The sequence below is a fragment of the Canis aureus genome, chromosome 25 (assembly GCF_053574225.1).
Source record: "Canis aureus isolate CA01 chromosome 25, VMU_Caureus_v.1.0, whole genome shotgun sequence".
Taxonomy (NCBI): Eukaryota; Metazoa; Chordata; class Mammalia; order Carnivora; family Canidae; genus Canis; species Canis aureus.
The window spans coordinates 38,948,436-38,966,996 of NC_135635.1; the positions used below are offsets into that span (position 1 = coordinate 38,948,436).

An 18,561-nucleotide genomic window follows, 5' to 3' on the forward strand; every position below is an offset into this window, starting at 1 on the left:
CATCACCTGAGCCTCTGAAGAACTCCTGGTTGAACAGGTAGGGCCACCTCCCACTTGGTATTGCCACAGACATGCAACTGTCAGCTTAGCATCTGGGAAGGTCCTCCTACAGGACAGGCTACTGTGGGGCATCTGCTGGGTCCTCTGTGCACTGACTGCCCCCTTTCCCAGCCAGAGGCCACCAGAGCCCCTCTCCTGCTGCTAATAAAGTCTTCTCTCAGTCTGAGAGCCACACAGGTCACCTCACTCATTATTCACGGAGTTCCCACCACGTGCCCGACACTATGCCAGTGGCTGAGGATCAGCAGACTGGGTGGTGGAGACAGGCATAGGCCACAGCCTGGGAGGAGATGCTGTGGTGGAGGCATGAACAAGGAGCACCAGAGCACAGACTTCCTGGAAGAGGCAGCATCGAACTGAGTCTTCAGTGATACGTGGAGGACTGCTAGGCACACAAAGGGGAAAGGGCGAGCTAGGCAGGGGGAACAGCACATGCAAAGACACAGAGGCACAGAAAGAGCAAGGTGGGCTTGGAGAAGCACCAATGGTTTGTGCGACTGGAGCCCAGGTGCACAGGGGTGGTGGCAGAGAGGACAGAGAGAGAGGGGGAGATTGGGCCTGACCCCCTGTGTTAGAGGACCTCCCAAGGTCACAGGACTCGGTCCTGGCAGTGACAGAGAGTAGGGACGGTTCTAAATAGGGGAGTGGCATAACCAGAGCTGCACTTTAGAAAGGTCGCTGAGACCCAGAGTTGGGCTGCAGTGGAGCAAGACATCGGGCAAGGAGACCAGGTGGGAGGAGGCACAGAGGAGGCTCTCGCAACAGATAACACAACAGGTGTATCTTGAGGTATGAATTGAGACAGCAACAGCTAGTAGGGGGAAGAGAAAGAAAGACATCTTTGGGAGATTTTAAGGGGTAAGAATGATAGGATCCAGTCACCATTTGGACATAGGGTTAGGGAAGGGGAGAGATAGAGACGAACTCCCAGGCTTCAGCTTTGGAAACTGAGCCAAAGGGGAAAGGGATAGGTAGCAGGGAGTAGAGCAGAACTCGGGCAAAGGGTGGCTTCAAGGGGACAATGGTATGTATGTGTAAACAGAGGTGGGGAAAGGGGTGTGGGTGGGAGACACACACGTGGAGGCATCAGCACGCAGCTGGTAGACAAAGCCATGGGTAAGGCCAGGGCATCTGGGCCCTGGATGGAGCCTTGGCTACGCCCATGAGCTCCACCTCCATCCCAACTGTGTTACTGAGAACCACAAAGAACCACTGATGCTCCATGCTCCTCACTGGATAGAAAGGAATTAAGATGTGGATCCCTGGTATTTCCCAAGACATGGAGGGCACCAGAAGGATGCTCCCAATACAGCTCCCTCTTCTGAAACGAGCCCATCTTGTTACTGTTCCTTACTACCTGGAGAACATGAACCAGAGCCCAGTCTCTTGTTACAAATAGTAGGGTCAAAAAAAAAAAAATAGTAGGGTCACCTGCCCTCTCCACGCTGGACTCCTGGGCTAGAAGCTACAGAGCCAAGAGATGAGGAGGGGCTGGCAATGTCTTCCCCCAAAGCCCAGGCATCCATGGCATTCCCTGAATCATCTATGCTTTCTAGGTGGTGCTAAAGGAAGAAGGCAGGGGGGACAATAGTATCTCATTCCCAGTGGCCTGGATTCTGGAGATTTACCCGAGGAGGGCTCTTTGATGGCCCTGTCCCCTCACTTCAGCCCTGCTCAGAAACCCAAACCAACCCTGAGACTGGAGAGCCTGCCACCTACACAGCACCCACACAGGATCAGGCAGGGAGGATGCAGCTCACAGAGCTTTTTCTTGTTGTTTTATTTGAAAACCCTAGGGTGCATCCCTTCCCTCACCACACCCATCCCCCTACCCCCACCCCAGGACATGACGATGCCACACACACACACAAGGCTGTGAGCTACACACAGAACACAGGGGTTGTGCTCACAGCAACATGAAAAAATATACATTATATATAATACCTGGCCCCCCCACACACATTCCCCCTGCCATCCCCACAACCTAGCCACAACCAGGTCGTGTAGGAAGGGGCAGGGGCTGTAGGGCCTCAGGCAAGGAGAAGAGGGGAAAGAGGACAGAAAAGGAAGGAGAGTGGGCAAGGTGAAGAAGCAGGGGTCCCCGGAGTGAAATGGAAAGAGAGAGAGAGGAGGGGACAGAAGAGAAGCCATGAAGGCCCAGCTGAGGGAGCCCCAGGGAAGGAAGGCCTCCATGGACAGGAGAGTAGGGAAGGGTCGCCTTCGATCCCACCCCTGGCCACCAGTGACACCCCCACCTCCCTCATCCAGCACATGGCCCTGGGGGAGAGACAGAGACACGGGCCAAACTAAGGGGCCACCCTGGGTGCAGAGAAGGCAGCCAAAGTCTTCTAGGGAACAGGAGCCCAGAGGCACAGGAGGGAGCTGGGCTGGGGGCAGGGGGAGGCAGATCCCAGCGGGGGCACCCACTGGGATTTGGGGATTAAAGGATGACTCATTCTGAAGAGCTCTCTTTCTCTTGGTCTCTTCTCTCAGAGTGTCCTTGTCTCTTTTCTGGGGGTGCTTCTGTCTCACCAGGGCAGAAGTCTCTGTTCGGAGAGGGGTGTTGCATTAGTAGCGGTGCGGAGGGGTCTCAATGATGCGTCTCTCGTTGCTGCTCGGGGAGTCCGCTGCCTCTGAGTCACTGCTGTCCTCATCTTCCTGCTGGCCTCCGGCAGCCCCCGCCACACAGGCCTGCCGATTCTGGTAGGACTGGACGAGGAGGGAGCAGAAAGCACAGGGCTCAGTGGTCTGCACACACCCCAAAGCCTCGCCTTTGGGGGCCACACTTCCTCAGGCCTTTTACTCCCCCTCCACCACCACCCCCCCACACACACACCTTTCTCCTTCCCAGTCCTGGCAGCTCAGACTGGAGCTTTTTGCCCAGGGCCTGGCCATTCATATGCTCCAGCTGAATGTTGCCCTTTCCCACTTCCCAAGCCCACTCACCTCCATAGGATTCACGATAATAGTGAGCGCGGAGTCATCCCAGAAGAGGTCAGGGTCCTTGGGGTCACTGGAGGCCTCTGGAGGCCCACCGGCCCCTGAGACGCGGCGGTGAAGGGAGTGGATGCGCACGAGGCCCAAGATGACCATGAGCACCAGGAAACCCACGCACACCACAATGATGAGAGTCGCTGCGCTAGGGACCACTGCGGGGAGAGTGTGCAGTGAGGAGATTGTGGCCAGGCACACCTACAGGGACGTGACACAGAGGGGGGTGGGGCTGGGGGGCACCCTGGGGAAGAGGAAGTCCTGGAGTAAGAGAAGACAGGATCCTCCGTGGCCCAGAAGGAGGGAATACCCTGTATAAGCCGGAGGAGAAATAGAGCCCTATTGTAAGAGCAAGAGATAGGGAAGAAAGGGGGCAGAAGAGCTGCTAAGGCCAAAGGGACAGACAGACAGAGGGAGGGAGCTGTCCAAAGGGAGGCATGGGCAGGGGAGGAGAGCTCCCAGCCCAAGGCTATTAGGAGTAGCGCTGTTCTCAGTCAACAGAGGGCAGGACTGGAGCCTACCGGGGTCATTCTGCCTCTGCCTTCCCCAGGGACCACTCAGCCTAGGGAAGAGGTGCCTGGCGCCCAGCTGGGGAAGGAGAGAGGCAGTCACACAGGCTTAATGGTACAAGAGGAGAGAATGTCCTCCTGCATCATGAGAGGAGAGGCAGGCCCCAAGCCCGGCCTGGAAGCCAGGAGATGCTGACACCCAAGGTTGGGGGACAGATCCAAGGGGCAAGGCACAGCCCCTTCACTTACCTACCTGGACTGCACTCATTCCTGCTCTGTGACACCGCCCTTCTCCCCATGGGCTCAGGGCTCCTGGACCTTTGGGGCTTCTTCTCCTCCCAAATCTCCCTCTGAGGTAGACCCACCTCCCCCTTGACCCTGTCGCACCCCTGGCCCGGCAGCCTTACTGTGCCGCCGAGCCTCAGGGGAGCACGGACCCTGGAGGGCAGTGAGACAGAGAGAGGGGCCTGCACTCTCACAAGGACCTCAGAGCTGATGGCGGCAAAGCAGAGGTGTGCGCACAAGCATACGCCCAGGAAGAAAGTGTGGGCACACAGCTGGACAAGAGCTACCACACCCCGTACCCGAGTCAGGACTCTGCCAGCCCACACAGCCGCCTGCACCAGCCACCAGGCAGCCTGCTCACACAGCTGGAGCAAAGGGATGCGTCTGAGGGTCTCCAGCAAGGCACAGCAGAGCCATATGTGCAGGGTCACCCAGCTCCCTGCCAGCTGGGCACACCAGGCAAGCCCCTGAAGGAAGACGTAAACAGCCCAAACGTGGGTTGTGAGAGCCACAGAACAGGCAGCCGTGAGCATGGCCCTGGCCGCCTCCCGCACACATACATACAGCACCCGGGGAGGCAGGAGGAGCCAAGACCGGAAAGCCCACATCCCCACAGACAGCAAGTGGAGGTAGAGACCCCACACAAGTGTCCCCAGGCTGAGGGCCCGCGTAGGCAGCTGGGCCACTCTACCCAACATGGGTTCACACACCTGCTTACTGTTGCGCACAGAACCTCACCCAACCACAGAGGCTCCGTGAAGCCCAGAATCTGGACAGTCCCGTCACTCAGGGATGATCATGTGTATGCAGGGTATATACACAGCCCATACATATACCTCCTGGTCCCAAATTTACTCACAGCCTTGAAGACTCACATGTTGAGAGACAGAGCAGAATATAAAGAAGCATACAGCATGGGAGCACACACAGCCTGTTGCATACCCCTCCTCCCCAGCAACCAGCACCTGCAGACTGCCATGAGCTCCAAGGCCAATCAAGTGTGTGGAGAATGCCCTGCCTCAGCAGGCACACTAACTTCACACCTCCCTGAGGCCACCCTGATGGCCCTCTGCCAAGTTGGTCCCCATCCTGACCTGACCTATAGCTCACTTGCGGCCACTTGCCAATGAGAGCTGATTCTGCTAAACAGGACCGGCAGGTACCTGGGCACTGGCTCTAGGGCAGAGATGGGCCTGGCTAGCTCAGCATTTCTCAACTGCTTAGGGATGAAGGAGGAGAGGAGAAGGGGACAGAGGTGCTTTTTCTGACCATCTGCAAGGGAAGGGTCCTTCCCAGGTCACCAAGTCAGTGGGCAAGATCCAGGAGCAGTAACCCTGCCAAGAGATGACCTCTGTGGTTAAGCTCAGGCTCTAGAATGGAGATGCTCTTCCCATTCAGAGTGGAGGCCATTGCAGATAAACTTGCTCTAGGAGCACAATGATGAAAAGCTAAAGTTTCTGGTTTGTGCCTTAATCAAATGCATTTGTTCGTCTGAGCCCCGAGCCCGGTGAAGCAAAGGACAAGTTGATTGCCAGAAATAAGAAATGACCTCAGGACAGACAAAATGCAAACCATGTATCTGCAGGCAAACAAGTATAGTTAATTAAAAATGAGCCTAGAAGCTAGCAGGATGGCAGGGTTTTTAAATTAGTGACTGACAAAAACCAAGAGTTTGAAAAGGGCAATCAACCTTTCTTGCTACATTAGATCCAAGCAGTTCATTCTGGCCTTGAATGACCTGCAGTAGCCAACATGAAGGGGTGTTTTAACAAATAGCCCTTGTGAAACTTCTGGTTTCAGTTGGTTGTGAGGACACTGTTGAAAGCCCTGGCGATAGTCCTGCATGGTGCCTCCTTTCTAAAGAGCCTTGGGAGAAATTTCTTTCTGCTCTCAGTCGTGGGACTTCTCTTGAAATACTGGCTGGCTCTTATCATATGACTTCATAACCACTCAGGTTTCCTCTTGCTTAAGTTGCAAGGAAGCTCAGAGCCCAAGTTCTGGCCCACTATAGCAACCACAAGTATCTCAGGGTATGTATTTTGTGAATAGACTTTATTCCCTGCCTGCATCTTATTCTTATTATCCCTCCCCACCACACACACTCCCTAGTTCATTTTCTATGTTTTCCCTATTCCCCACACCTTTTATTTAAACTTAGGCTCCATATCCAGCACCCAGTGTGGGGCTTGAACTTATGGCCCTGCAATCAAGGCCTGAGCCCTGAGCTGAGATCAAGAGTCAGACACTTAACCAACTAAGCCACCCAGGTGCCTCTATGCTTACCCTATTTCTTTTTTTTTTTAAGATTTTATTTGTTTATTTGAGGGAGAGAGAGAGAGACAGAGAAAGAGAGAATGAACAAGGGAGGGACAGAGGGAAAAGCAGACTCCTCACTGATCAGGGAGCCCGATGCGGGGCTCAATCCCAGGACTCTGGGATCATGACTTGAGCCAAAGGCAGACAATTAACCAACTGAGCCACCTAAGCACCCCTATGCTTACCCTATTTCATTGTAGATCTTCTTGCAAAGCTTCAGATACTTGTAGGAAACAAAGTAGGGAAGCCATTCCCAAACTTGGCTGCATGTTAGAATCACTTGGGGATCTTTAAAAACCACTGATGCCTGGCTCCTACCTCCATTCTGATTTAACTGGTATGGGGCATAAAGTAACCTAGGAACCAAGTGGTTTTACAGCTCCCGAGCTGATTCTTATGTGTATCAAAATTCAGGATGACTAGATAAATATTGCCTTCATCTCTCACCACACCCTTCTGAGACAACCTTCTTCTCCCTAGCCATGAACACCCCAAGCCACTGCCTACACCCCATGCTCAAATTCTCATTCTCTCTCACGCTCATCTAAAATCTCGTCTACCCTTCAAGGTCCAAGCTCAAACTCTACCTGGGCCATGAAACCTTCCCTGACTGTCCCAATTCACACTGATCTCTCCTTTCTGGCACCCTTAGGCGCTTCAGAGAAATGAACTCCCTATCCCATTGGAGGGGATGTGGCCTCCTTCAGTTTCTCCCTGGTTAGAGCAAATTGAAATTGCAAAGCCATAACTCTGTAACACTACACTTGCAGTTGGGAGGGTTCCTAGACAGTTGGGAGGTGAAAGGAAGGAACACTGCAAATAGAGAAGGCATAGGGAACAGGTTTTATGAAGTGGATCTTCTGGTATGCTCAAGAGCTGTCAATCACCAATCCCTTTGGTGAACCATGAACCCTGCATCCTACTCAGGCCAAAATAAGAGAAAAAGTAAAAGTAGGCTGCCTCTCTCAATTGAAATCACAGAGAGAAGTTAGGTTGGTGTGGACATCAGCTCAGAACAGTAGATGGGGAGGCTGGGTTTCACTCTGAGGAGGTGAAGCAAAGGCAACCTTCACACACCCCGGAGCACTCCCAGGCAGCTTCTGGGAATGAGGGGTGAGAAAATAAGACTGCCAGGCCAGCCAGTGTGGGGCAGCTGGCTGCTCAGGGCTCGAAGCTCTGGGGTGGTTACAACAGTGATTCCCTCCCCAGGAACCTCATATCAGAGAAAATAAGGCTTGAGAATCTCACAAGGCCCAGCAGCAATGCCAATCCGGATCTACTTTGAGCCTAACCTAAGTAGTAGAACCCAGTATCCAACCCAGATGAGGTTGAGTGGGATGATTCCCAAGGAAAGAACTGGAGAAAGAGCTAGGGAGTCATGGGGAGCTGCCAGGGGGGCAGGGGGGAGCTGGCCCAAGGGACCTTTTTAACAAAAATGGATTTAGCTTGCTCACAGGTCTCTAAAGATTGTGTGACGTTTCTATGAAGCTTTGCAACTTGGTTATGCATTATGCTCTCCCTCTTCACCCCTACATCCTTACTTCCTCCACCCCTACCTCCAACTGTTTTGCCATAGTGAGTAAAACACTGAGAGACTCCTGCAATTGTTTCTAGAGACAACAAGGAAAAAGGGTACCAGTTCCAGGGAAAGGGAACTCTCTAGTGATGGCCACCACTTAAGGGGAGGAAACCAGATGGATTCCCTGGGAGTACCAGGGAGCTAACCTCAGCCAAAAAAGCCCTAGGAAGCCCTCAGGAGCTCCCCCAAATTAGATGCAACTATAAAATAATGAGAGAAAGAAAGAAGAAAGAGAGAACGGGAGGAGGAGGGAAAGAAAAAAAGAAGAAAGGAGAGGAGAGAAGACAAGAGAAGAAGCAAGCAAGCAAACATCAAACATAGCTGTGGATAAGGTATGGCTCTGAAATCCTGCTGCCTGGATCTGAATCCTGGCTCTTATCTCTTTCTAGCTGTGTGATCTTGGATAAAGTGCTTAGCCTCTCTGGACTTCCGTTCCCTTACCTTTAAAGGGGATAATTCTAGTACTTATTTCATTTGTTGTTCGTAATTACTAAATGAGTTAATATGTATAAAAGCCCATGAGCAAGGTACCTGGTACACACATCTATGTGTTCACTATTTTTCTTATTAAATGTATTGATATGAACTCTGTGACTTTCAAGGTCATGTTTGGAGACCATGGACTTCTTCCAAGAAAGTATTTTTCAGAATTCCTTAGGAAATTGCCTTCAGAGCCTATAATACACCCTTTGACTTTTTTCAAAAGTGACAAATCTGGGCCCTCTGAGAGTGGGTTGTATGTTTAAAAACTTCAAATGAGGGCAGCACGGGGGGCTCAGTGGTTTAGCACTGCCTTCAGCCCAGGGCCTGATCCTGGAGACCCAGGATCGAGTCCCACGTCAGGCTCCCTGCATGGAGCTTGCTTCTCCCTCTGCCTGTGTCTCTGCCTCTCTCTCTCTCTGTATGTGTCTCTCATGAATAAATAAATAAAATCTTAAAAAAAAAACTTCAAATGATATCCAAAGCCAACTCAGACAAAAGTGGCTGACAAAACTGGGTAATACTGAAATGGGTCAAAAGCAAGGTGTAGCTTAAAAAGTAATAAAAATAAATGTATCACATAAATTGACTTTAAAAGCAATTCTAAAAGGTTTTCCAAAAATCATTTTCAGCATCATCAGGATCATTTTGCAGTTTTTAATAACGGGAAAAAACTCCTCTTAAAACATTAGGTGTAAATACCAGGTTACAAAATAGTTTGATGCCAACTATATATTTTAAAAAAAAGGCATAGAAAAAAACTGGAACGCCAATAATGGCTTCCTCTCTGCGATGAATTATGACTGGTTTTTCTTCTTTATACTAGTAATTTCTAGTTTGTCTATAATTAAGCAGCTCATAAATTGGGAACTAAACCCTGCATCACTGGTAAAGGTCCATGGTCAGGGAAAAAAATTGGTCAGAAGGGCAGCTATCCATCTGGATTTAATACTTTGCCTTGCTGCACACTTTATTTTAGAAAGACTTGTGACTTTATAGATAGCACATAATACATGTAATAACATGTAATAACACCAACTTTCTCCTTGAGGATAGAGACTGAATCTATCATATAATTCTTTTATGTCCCTAACAGCACTTTAGGACTGTACTAGTACATAGCAAGTGCTTCATAAATACTTGATGGCTTCACTAAAGAGGATCCCTAGGTCCAAGGCTAATTTGATATTGCTGGGGGAGGGCAGCAGAACAACAAAGAGGCCTAAACCCCCCACTGACTTTATGATTCCGGGCATCAGCGTCCCTCCCCTCAATGAATGACACAGGCTCATATTCTTCATGACAGAAAGTTAATGGTCCAGGGGTTACAGGGATTGGAACAGTGGTCAGTTAAGTCAGGTAGCACAGGAAACAGAACCATAGCTCCACTAGCTGCCTCCCTTCCCAGGGTGGAGGAGAGGATGCCTGTGCCCAGCCTGCTCCTCGCCACCACCACCCTGACCCCCACCCTGCCTGGCCCCATGAGGTCTTACGTACTGGAGTTTCGGTGGGAGCTGGCCAGGCTGTGTCCAGCCATCTCAGGGGGAGGCTGATGCCCACGGTGCAGGAACTGCTGTGAGCTGAGCATGTGGCTGGGGTGGGCTACCCGGTTCATGCTGTGCAGAACGTTGACCTGGGGAGGAAGAGCTCAGTGGACACCCGCTTCTCTGCAGGTCCTCCTCCACTTCACTAGAGCCCATCTGCTAACCCAGCCCCATGGCATCTCCTCTGCCACTGCCAGGTCCTAGGCTCCTCTGTGCAATGTCCACTCCCACCAACTATGTCTCTCAGTCTGCTCCACCGGGGCTCCTCGACAGCGGGACAGCTGTAGAGGGAAGGAGATTCCCTAAATACCTCCACGATGAATTCATTGCTGGAGTAACGACCGTTCATTTCTGAGCAGGACAGTCGGAATTTCCTGGCATAGAGGGCAGCTCCATGTCGCAGCCGATAATGAGCCTGCCTCAGGATCTCTTCGTACACAGTGATGCTCTCCACCCCTGCAGGAGGAGGAAGCAGCTCAGGGCAGGAGCCAGCAAAAAATCCAGGCAGAACCCTCTCTCTCAGACTCCCATCAGCTGATAGCACACATAGCCACAGCATGGGTCAGTCCCACCCCCTCAGCAGAGGTATGATCAGAGTTCCCCCAAGAGATGTACCCCTCCACCCCCAGCACGGCTCTGACTGGGGTAGAGTGACTGGGGTCCATTTCCTGCTCTGCTCTTCTCTAAAAACTCTGTGGCTTCTGGGTAGGGCTGAAGAGAAGGCAATAAGGACACCATGCAAGACAGAGGGAGGAGACAAGCTGGAGGGAAATGGAGAGAGTAAAAAATACAAAAGTCCTTGGCGAGGCTCTAGAAGAAAAAGGAAATAGGAGGGAACTAGTTATGACCATCTTCTCCCATCCTCCTTTATGGAGGAGCCTTCAGAGAACAGCAGGCTTCCTTTGGAAGCTACCAAGTCATTACCACTATTCATTAAGGTATGAGTATGTGAATTAAATCTCTGGTGTGTACGGGACATCAGAGAGGTGGAAGACATGAGAGGACAGCTAGGACCAAATACCTAAAGGATTGGAAGCCCATCAGAGAAGACTGAGCCACAGGAGGAGTGGAACCAGGAACAGAGAGGAGCCAGGGTATAGAGAAAAGCAAGGAGAAAGAACCACTCAGGGGACGCCTGGGTGGCTCAGCGGTTTAGCGCCTGCCTTCAGCCCAGGACGTAATCCTGGAGACCCGGGATGGAGTCCCACAACCAGCTCCCTGCATGGAGCCTGCTTCTCCGTCTGCCTATGTCTATGCCTCTGTGTGTGTGTGTGTGTGTGTGTGTGTGTGTGTTTCATGAATAAATAAATAAAATCTTAAAAAAAAAAAAAAAGAACCACTCGGGAGCCTAAATCCCAGCACACCTCCTCTAGGGGCAATCTGGAAGCCAAAGGAGCTTCCAAGCTGGGAAGGAGCAAGATGGCACTTGGCCTGGAAGGAGGACACTCTGGAATTCCCAGAGACTTGATTATGGGAAGGGGCACTCACAGAAAAAGAAGACAGGCTCTCAGTCCCCACTGACCGGCAATGGTGAGGTAGGCAGACGTGTTGGTGAGCTCCAGCCCTCGCTGCTGCAAGGATGCCATGTCCAGGAGCAAGCTTTCCCGCTCAGGGTCTAGGTCATCACCCACCAGAGAAATCTCACAGCCATCCAGGTTGTGCACAATCTCATCTGACATGCGTGTATCTGTCACTGGATGAGAGACAGTCAGATCTGGGTCACAGCCAAAGGGCCCACCTCACGGCCATTCTTCCCCTCCAGACTCATTCCCTGAGAGCAGTCAGCATCATTTTAAAAAATGTCATTACCCAATACTTTCTTCACACTCACAGGCCTCCTTTTGGCTCCATGTTCTAATGTAAATGGTTCTAAGCAAGCAAATGCAGGATGAAGTCACTTGCATTTCTAGCCTGATTTTTCCACCCCCACCCTCTGGTTCCAGACATGGGCTGCTTCTTGCTTCTCGGGATGACATCACTCCCTGGAGTCATCCTTACCTGTGCCCTGCCAACTCTCATCCTTTTTGGCTTCCACCTGGTGAGAAATGGAACAAGTGATTTGAAGATCAGGGAACAAAGGGATCCCCTCAGGTCCTTCAAAGTCCACAGCTGGGCGGGCAAAATGAGCAGTGCCACTCAGGAGGATCTGGGGGGCATCAGGCTGAAGAACCACCACGTAGCCCTCCACTTCGGGGATGGAGACACAGGATTCTTCACTGAAGCACCTATATGACAAGAGGGGAGAGAGGCAGCTTGTGATCCCAACATCTCCTCCCTTCCAATCCATACTCTGTTCCATCCTTCTAGACCTGCAGCTCTACAGGAAAGTGCCCCATGTTGGGGAGGGGGAAGGGAAGAAAGAGAGAGTATCTCTGCAGCAGCACCACTCTCCCTCCGTAGTAAAGCTGGAGGGGAGATAGCCTTTCCTGGGAGGATGCCACTGTGGGAAAGGGCCGGGGACAGATCAAGCAACTCTGACCTGCAAAGGTGAGCACATCATTAGTGCCCTAATCCAAGATTATGGGACATCTATCAAAACTTCATTCTGCAAACTGAATCTACAAAAATGTTTAAGCATACACAGTTCTTTATTCAGGAGATTTATTTATTTATTTATTTTTATTTATTTATTTTTTTTTTATTCAGGAGATTTAAATTAAGAAGTGGGTTCAGTAAAATACCTGGCAGATACATGCCAAAAAATATTCAACAACAAAAGTGGAGGGGAGGGATACAGTAGGGGATCCTATCCAAGGATTTCCTCCTTTGTGGTGTTCATTCCCTCCAATATCGGAGAACCCTACCTTGGCAGGTGAGCTACTATGACCTGCATCCATGGTCCCACAAAGCCTCTCTGACCTTGGCACCAGAAGAGGCTCCCTAAAGCGCTCAGCCAGGCCAATCAACCCACAGCACAGCTGCTCTGAAAGGTGTTCCCAGGACCACCTCCAGCCCCCTCTTTTACCAATCAATAGGAATGACACCTTACTTTCTCATCACATTTGCTGGTTTCTGAAGCATTTGCACATATCATTTCATCCAACTTTATTTGAATGCTGTGGACTCGGGATTAGAAGCCAAAGATGACCAAGCATCTTGGTCACCCAAGAAATAAGTGTCAGAGTCAAGGCTTAAACCCATTCTTCTTATTCTTAGGTCATTCTTTCCACTGAACCACAACCACTATTTGGGGCCCGGGTTTGTCAGACTTATTTATAAAGAAGTATCCCTTGAACAAGCAGCCTTCACAAGGGAGTTGGATAACTCAAAAACAAGGCCTATGGTCCATACACTTGTGCTGAGAGTGTTACTGAGTATGGCCAGCTTGACCATGGGAGCCAAAAGGGAAATAGGTAACCTCAGCAAATACGATGAACTCAGAGCCTCTGAGGTTACCAATGTCCACAACCTGCTGAGTTCCTGCACCACAAGGAGTGGGGCCTAAGAATCCACATGGTCATTCCAAGAGGCCCAGATCAAAGCTTCTTGGAAAATAACTTCAGCTGACCTAAAAGCACAGGCTCCAAGAGACACCCCCATTGCAGTGAGCAATCCAAAGGCGACCCAAAGAGCCATAGGAGGCCAGCCCTGACCCAAAGGCACTAATGGTCTGGCCAAGAGCTTAGATATGACACACAACTAGAAAACAATGTCAAACATGGTCATCATCATGTAAGTGGAACAAACAAAAACCCATGAGAGTTTAGAGAGGCAGAGGTTATTTCTGGCTAGGATGGGTATGGGGCATTTAGCAAGGAATAGTCAAAAGAAGTAGCAACTGAGCTGCCTTGGAGGGACTCCCTGGAGGCAGAAGGCAGACCCTAGAGTGGATGGTGAGGAGCATACCAAGGGGAATAGAGGAACATGAGGCAGGAAAGCTGAGGTCAGATGGTTGAGGACCTTGAGTACAATTGTTGAGCACTAGCCAAGAGGAGGCCATTGATATCCTCTACATCAGGGAATATGAGGATGAAAATTCTGACATAACCACTAACCTAGCCTCCAGTGGAGGGTGAACTGAAGTCAGAATACCAGAGATGGGTCAACTCGTTAGGAGGTTATAGCAATAGGCTAGGTAAGAGATAATCAGAGCTGGGACTTGGAGTCATAACAGCAGAAATGGGGAAAATGGAGACAGATTCCCAATACCTGGCACAAGCAGGATCAGGGTAAACTGGCAACTGATGGGGTATGGAGGATAGACAGGGAGAAACCCAAGATGAAAAAAGAAAAAAAAAAAAAGAAACCCAAGATGACTCAGAGGTTTTAAGCCTGAGTGATTGCAAGGTCAGAGACACCATCACAGAAGTAGAGAATTCATGGGGGAGGGGCTAGTTTGGGTATCAAAGGTCATTATTTCACCTTCAGCCTGTCCGGCAGAACTAGATAGAAGTTATACCAAGGAGGTAGAAATTCAAGGGCTTTGGGAAAAGGACAAAGTTAAACAAAAAGATGTGGTAGCCATTTGTTCAAGGGTTAATGCCACAGACTAGATGGGCTTTCCAAGAAAGAGGAGGAAAGAATCTTAGGGAAAATCTGCATTGACCAAATACTTGCATACATCTGGCTCTAAATGGACAGAGCCCCATGAACTGAATGCTGGAAACTGGGGAAGCCATGTGGACTAGGGCAAGGATACGTATCAGAGGAAGCGAGGTACTGTTAGGTACCTGTCCCTCCCTCTTGCACACCTCTCTCTATTTTCTCCAATGACCTCAAGGAAATATTAGGTTAGCCCTGACCACAAGTCAGTTCCCACCCCTTGTATAAGCCTCTCCCCTAAGCATGAAAGAGGTAGGAGGAATTCAGGTGAGTCCCTCAACAAAGAGGATGTCAACTCCTCCTACTGTGGGACACCCCCACACCCAGCAGAGCTCCACCATAAATTAAAAAACAGCATTTTCCCTTCTTATAAGGCTCCTGAGCCTAGTGCAGGGGATGAGGCAATTTCTTGGTCTCAGGTGGGTTAAATTCTACATAACTGCCTTTTAACTGCCTTTAAACATGACTGCCCATAGAGTTAGGGACACATAGGTAGCTCAGCAGTTGAGCGTCTGCCTTTGCCTCAGGTCGTGATCCTGGGGTCCTGGGATCAAGTTCCACATTGGGCTTCCTGCAGGGAGCCTGCTTCTCCCTCTGCCTATGTCTCTGCCTCTCTCTGTCTCTCATGAATAAATAAATTTTAAAAACAAACAAACATCTAGAGCTCCCACTAGAACATGGTGGGGAGGCACACAGCTCTGGTCTGTGCCCACGCGACCCCAGCTACCTGTGGCCTTCAGCTCCACACCGTGACCACAGCACAGGCCAGAAGCATGATTCCCAAAAGCTGCTGCCCCTGCCTTCCAGAGCTCTGACTGTAAGACCTAATGATCATGCTCAGTCACTCTGTAGGGCTCAGAGTCCTCTCCTCTCTAAACCCACCCTTCCTAGGAGAGGGACAAGCCAGAGATATTTATCTTCATATTGCTTATGGAGAAACTGAGGCAGAGTAGGGAAGAAGGGAATGCTTGTTCAGGAATCCTGACTCCTACATTGTGTTAATCCGCCCACTAGATGGCAGTATCTCCTAAAAACTGCCCCACAAACATTTTGGGGGTGAAAATGCCTGCATATAACAGCCAACTTTGGTGGAATAGGCACTCTGCTAGGCAGTTGATCTGGGTTGTATCATTTAGCTCTCATGACAGTTCTGTGAGTTAGAGTCTACTGTTATCCCTGCTTTATAGCATTTGCTCAATATGAAAAGCTAGTCAGTAATAGACTATGTCCATAACTATTATGGTTTCATTACCTCTCAATTAATCTGTATTTTTAAACACCTAACATACTTAAACTTTGAAACAATGTACAATTTTTCCTTTAAGGAATTAAAATTATTTACTTAGAATTCAAAGATCAGCAAACTTTCTTTGAAGGGCCAGATGATAAATATTTTTGGCTTTTTGGGCCATACAGATCTGTCCCAACTACTCAGCTCTGCCATCATAGTGAGATAAATAATAAGCAAATGAATGGGAATGGCTGTGTTCTAATAAAACTTTATTTACAAAAACAGACAGCAGGCCAGATTTGGCCCTTGGGCCAGAGGTTACCAACACCCAGATTTAGATCATCCTATTTGAACTTGCAAGAGCTTGATGAATCAAGACTAAAATAGGTGAAACTAGAGCTATTTGCTCAAGATCATCCAGGCAATTAGCATTGAGTCAGAATTAATGTCAGATCTCCCAGCTCCCAGTCCAGTACCCTGTCTGTCCCACTTTACATATCAGCATAGAGGCATAAAGAAAATTAAAACCCCAAAGCCCTGGGAGCTGGGGTGGTTGGCAGAAAGAGGCTGGGGTGGTTGGCAGAAAGAGTAACAAATTCATTGTTTAAACCTGAGTTGAGGGATCCCTGGGTGGTTCAGCGGTTAAGTGCCTGCCTTCAGCCCAGGGCGTGATCCTGGAGACCCAGGATCGAATCTCACATCGGGCTCACTGCATGGAGCCTGCTTCTCCCTCTGCCTGTGTCTCGGCCCCTCTCTCTCTCTCTCTCTCTCACACACACATGAATAAATAAATAAAATCTTTAAAAAAAAAAAAAAAAAAACCTGAGTTGAGGGCAGCCCCGGTGGCGCAGCGGTTTGGCGCCGCCTGCAGCCTGGGGTGTGATCCTGGAGACCCGGGATCAAGTCCCACATCGGGCTCCCTGCGTGGAGCCTGCTTCTCCCTCTGCCTATGTCTCTGCCTCTCTCTCTCTCTCTGTGTCTATGAATAAATAAATAAAATCTTTAAAAAATAAAATAAAATAAACCTGAGTTGAGTCCAGGCTCTTCTAGAAACATTGTTATGTCAGCTGAGCAGGTCAGTTGTCTCTGGGGGCCCAATCTCCTCATCCATAGAGGGAGGGAGGTGTGCATAGCCCTGGATGACCTCTAAGGCTCAAGAGTTCTGACACTGCCTGAGTCTCCTCTGTGATTTGCCCACCCCACCCAACACTCACTTGACAGCAGTGGTGAGGCGCAGGGGCCTGACGCCAGGCGTGGCAAAGCGCAGAGTGTTCATGTAAGCCACATGCTGCAGGGCATGGTTGAAGGTCTCCACATCATCCCCCTCCAGGGTGAGCAGGGACTGCGAGGGATTCACGTGGACCTGGGCCCCAGACACAGACAGCTGAGAGCAGGACCAGGAGGCAGGACAGGAAGGGAGCAGAGGTAGAAAGGTGGGCAGGGATCGGGGGCAGGGGGCATGCTCGGAAGGACAGGGCTAGAGGAAGGGGCTATACCTTCATGCCTTTGCCCAGGCTCTCGAAATCCCTATAGTCCAGCCCCTCCCGACATGCATAGAGGCACTCGATGACCTCGCGGCTCTCCAGGCGGCCTGACCGCACGCTGAAACCAGCCAGGTAGCCGTGGAAGTAGTGGTGGATCGGCAAGGGGTCTCCTAGGGGAGGAACACAGGGGCGGACAGGAGGTGAGAGTGGGTGAGGGGAGAGGCGTCTGGAACAGGAAAGGGGCAGAGGGAAAAGGCAGAAGCCTGGAAGAAGAGCGTGAGTAAGAGAAATATGGACATGAAAAAGGAAAGAAGAGATCAGGAAGTGAAGCTAGGGGAGACTGAAGAAAGCAGAAAGGAAGCCTGAAGAGGGAGTAAATCCAAGGAGAGGACAAAAGTGAAAAACAGAAGCAACGGAAATGAGAAAGGCCCCCAAGAGAGGGAGAAAGGGAAAGATGAGAGTGGGACCAAAGGGCGGAAAGAGGAGCAGGTGGAGGAATAGGAGGGGAAGGCGAGAAGTCATGGTCACAGGGCATGCATGGGGACCCAGGGGGAGGTGTGGAGCTTCACAGATGCCCAGATCTCCCTACATGGGACCACCTCCTGCTTCCCACCATCCAGTGGATCGTGGTCTTGGAAAGCCATTAAGAGAATTCCTCCATTCCCTTCTGTGGGCAGGAAGGGACACCCAGGATTCCACCAAGCTCCATCTGGCCTTACCTCTCCAAGGGAGCCCTGCCTTGCAGCAGTAGTTCTTGGAGGCTCTGCCTCCTGGTGGTGTGGGCAGCAGTAACTACCAGGCTGGCTGGGATTTGGGGTTGGAATGGAATCGGGAGCACAGCACAGAGAGTTAGGGTGAGAGCTCTCTGGTCTCCAGTTCTTATGCACAGAGTACCTTGTGTAGTGTCTGTATTGTTGTCTCCTCCCTTTTCCTTCTCTTTGTTCTTCTCCTCTGGAAGAAAAAAAGTGGCAATGAGTTTAGGGTTGTGGGGACAGATTGGCAGGGAGGAAGAAGAGGTCTTCTCTGCTCTGTCCCCTCCTGTGTAGGAATAACCTGTCCACCAATGTCACATCTCAATCTCTCTGGCCTCTGTTAGAGACCAACATTAGAAGTCTCTCTCTCTCTCTCTCTCTCTCTCTCTCTCTCTGTGTGTGTGTGTGTGTGTGTGTGTGTGTGTGTGTGTGTGTGTGCAGGCTCCCAGAAGGAAAAAAATAGCTTAAGGAAGACTGATGACTCTCTGAAGTACTACCAACCTCCAGCAGGGAAATGTACTATGAAAATCATCCCTTTGATGGAACAATGTGGGCACTGGCCAAAGTTACAGAAAGAGAGATTCTCACTCTGAGGTGATAGCTAGTTGAATAGAGTTGCAGATGGGTGAGGGGCTAAGGGGAGGACCATGGTCTCCTCCACTGGAGAGCTTTCTGAGTCACCCCGCCCAACTGCAGGGTGATGCATGAAGTCAAGCTGCTCTTACTCCTTTACCAATCTTAAGACACTATGGGCTCCAACCTTCAGCGTCTTCACTGAGAAGCTCAAG

General features: G+C 50.3%; 1 protein-coding gene across 3 annotated transcripts in view; it reads right to left on the reverse strand.

Annotated features, from left to right (window-relative positions):
- Positions 1-1,805: 1,805 nt before the first annotated feature.
- The window catches only part of CLSTN3 (calsyntenin 3), a 34,362-nt gene continuing 17,606 nt past the window's right edge, over positions 1,806-18,561 (reverse strand). For all 3 annotated transcript variants that reach the window (XM_077871206.1, XM_077871208.1, XM_077871207.1), the window contains 9 exons: positions 17,916-17,972; positions 17,034-17,191; positions 16,752-16,900; positions 11,763-11,989; positions 11,287-11,457; positions 10,075-10,220; positions 9,718-9,853; positions 3,007-3,209; positions 1,806-2,769 (listed from right to left, as the gene is read on the reverse strand). In XM_077871206.1, coding sequence (XP_077727332.1) covers positions 2,629-2,769; positions 3,007-3,209; positions 9,718-9,853; positions 10,075-10,220; positions 11,287-11,457; positions 11,763-11,989; positions 16,752-16,900; positions 17,034-17,191; positions 17,916-17,972 — 1,388 coding nt within the window. In that variant the 3' untranslated portion in view covers positions 1,806-2,628. The remainder of the gene's footprint in view (positions 2,770-3,006; positions 3,210-9,717; positions 9,854-10,074; positions 10,221-11,286; positions 11,458-11,762; positions 11,990-16,751; positions 16,901-17,033; positions 17,192-17,915; positions 17,973-18,561) is intronic.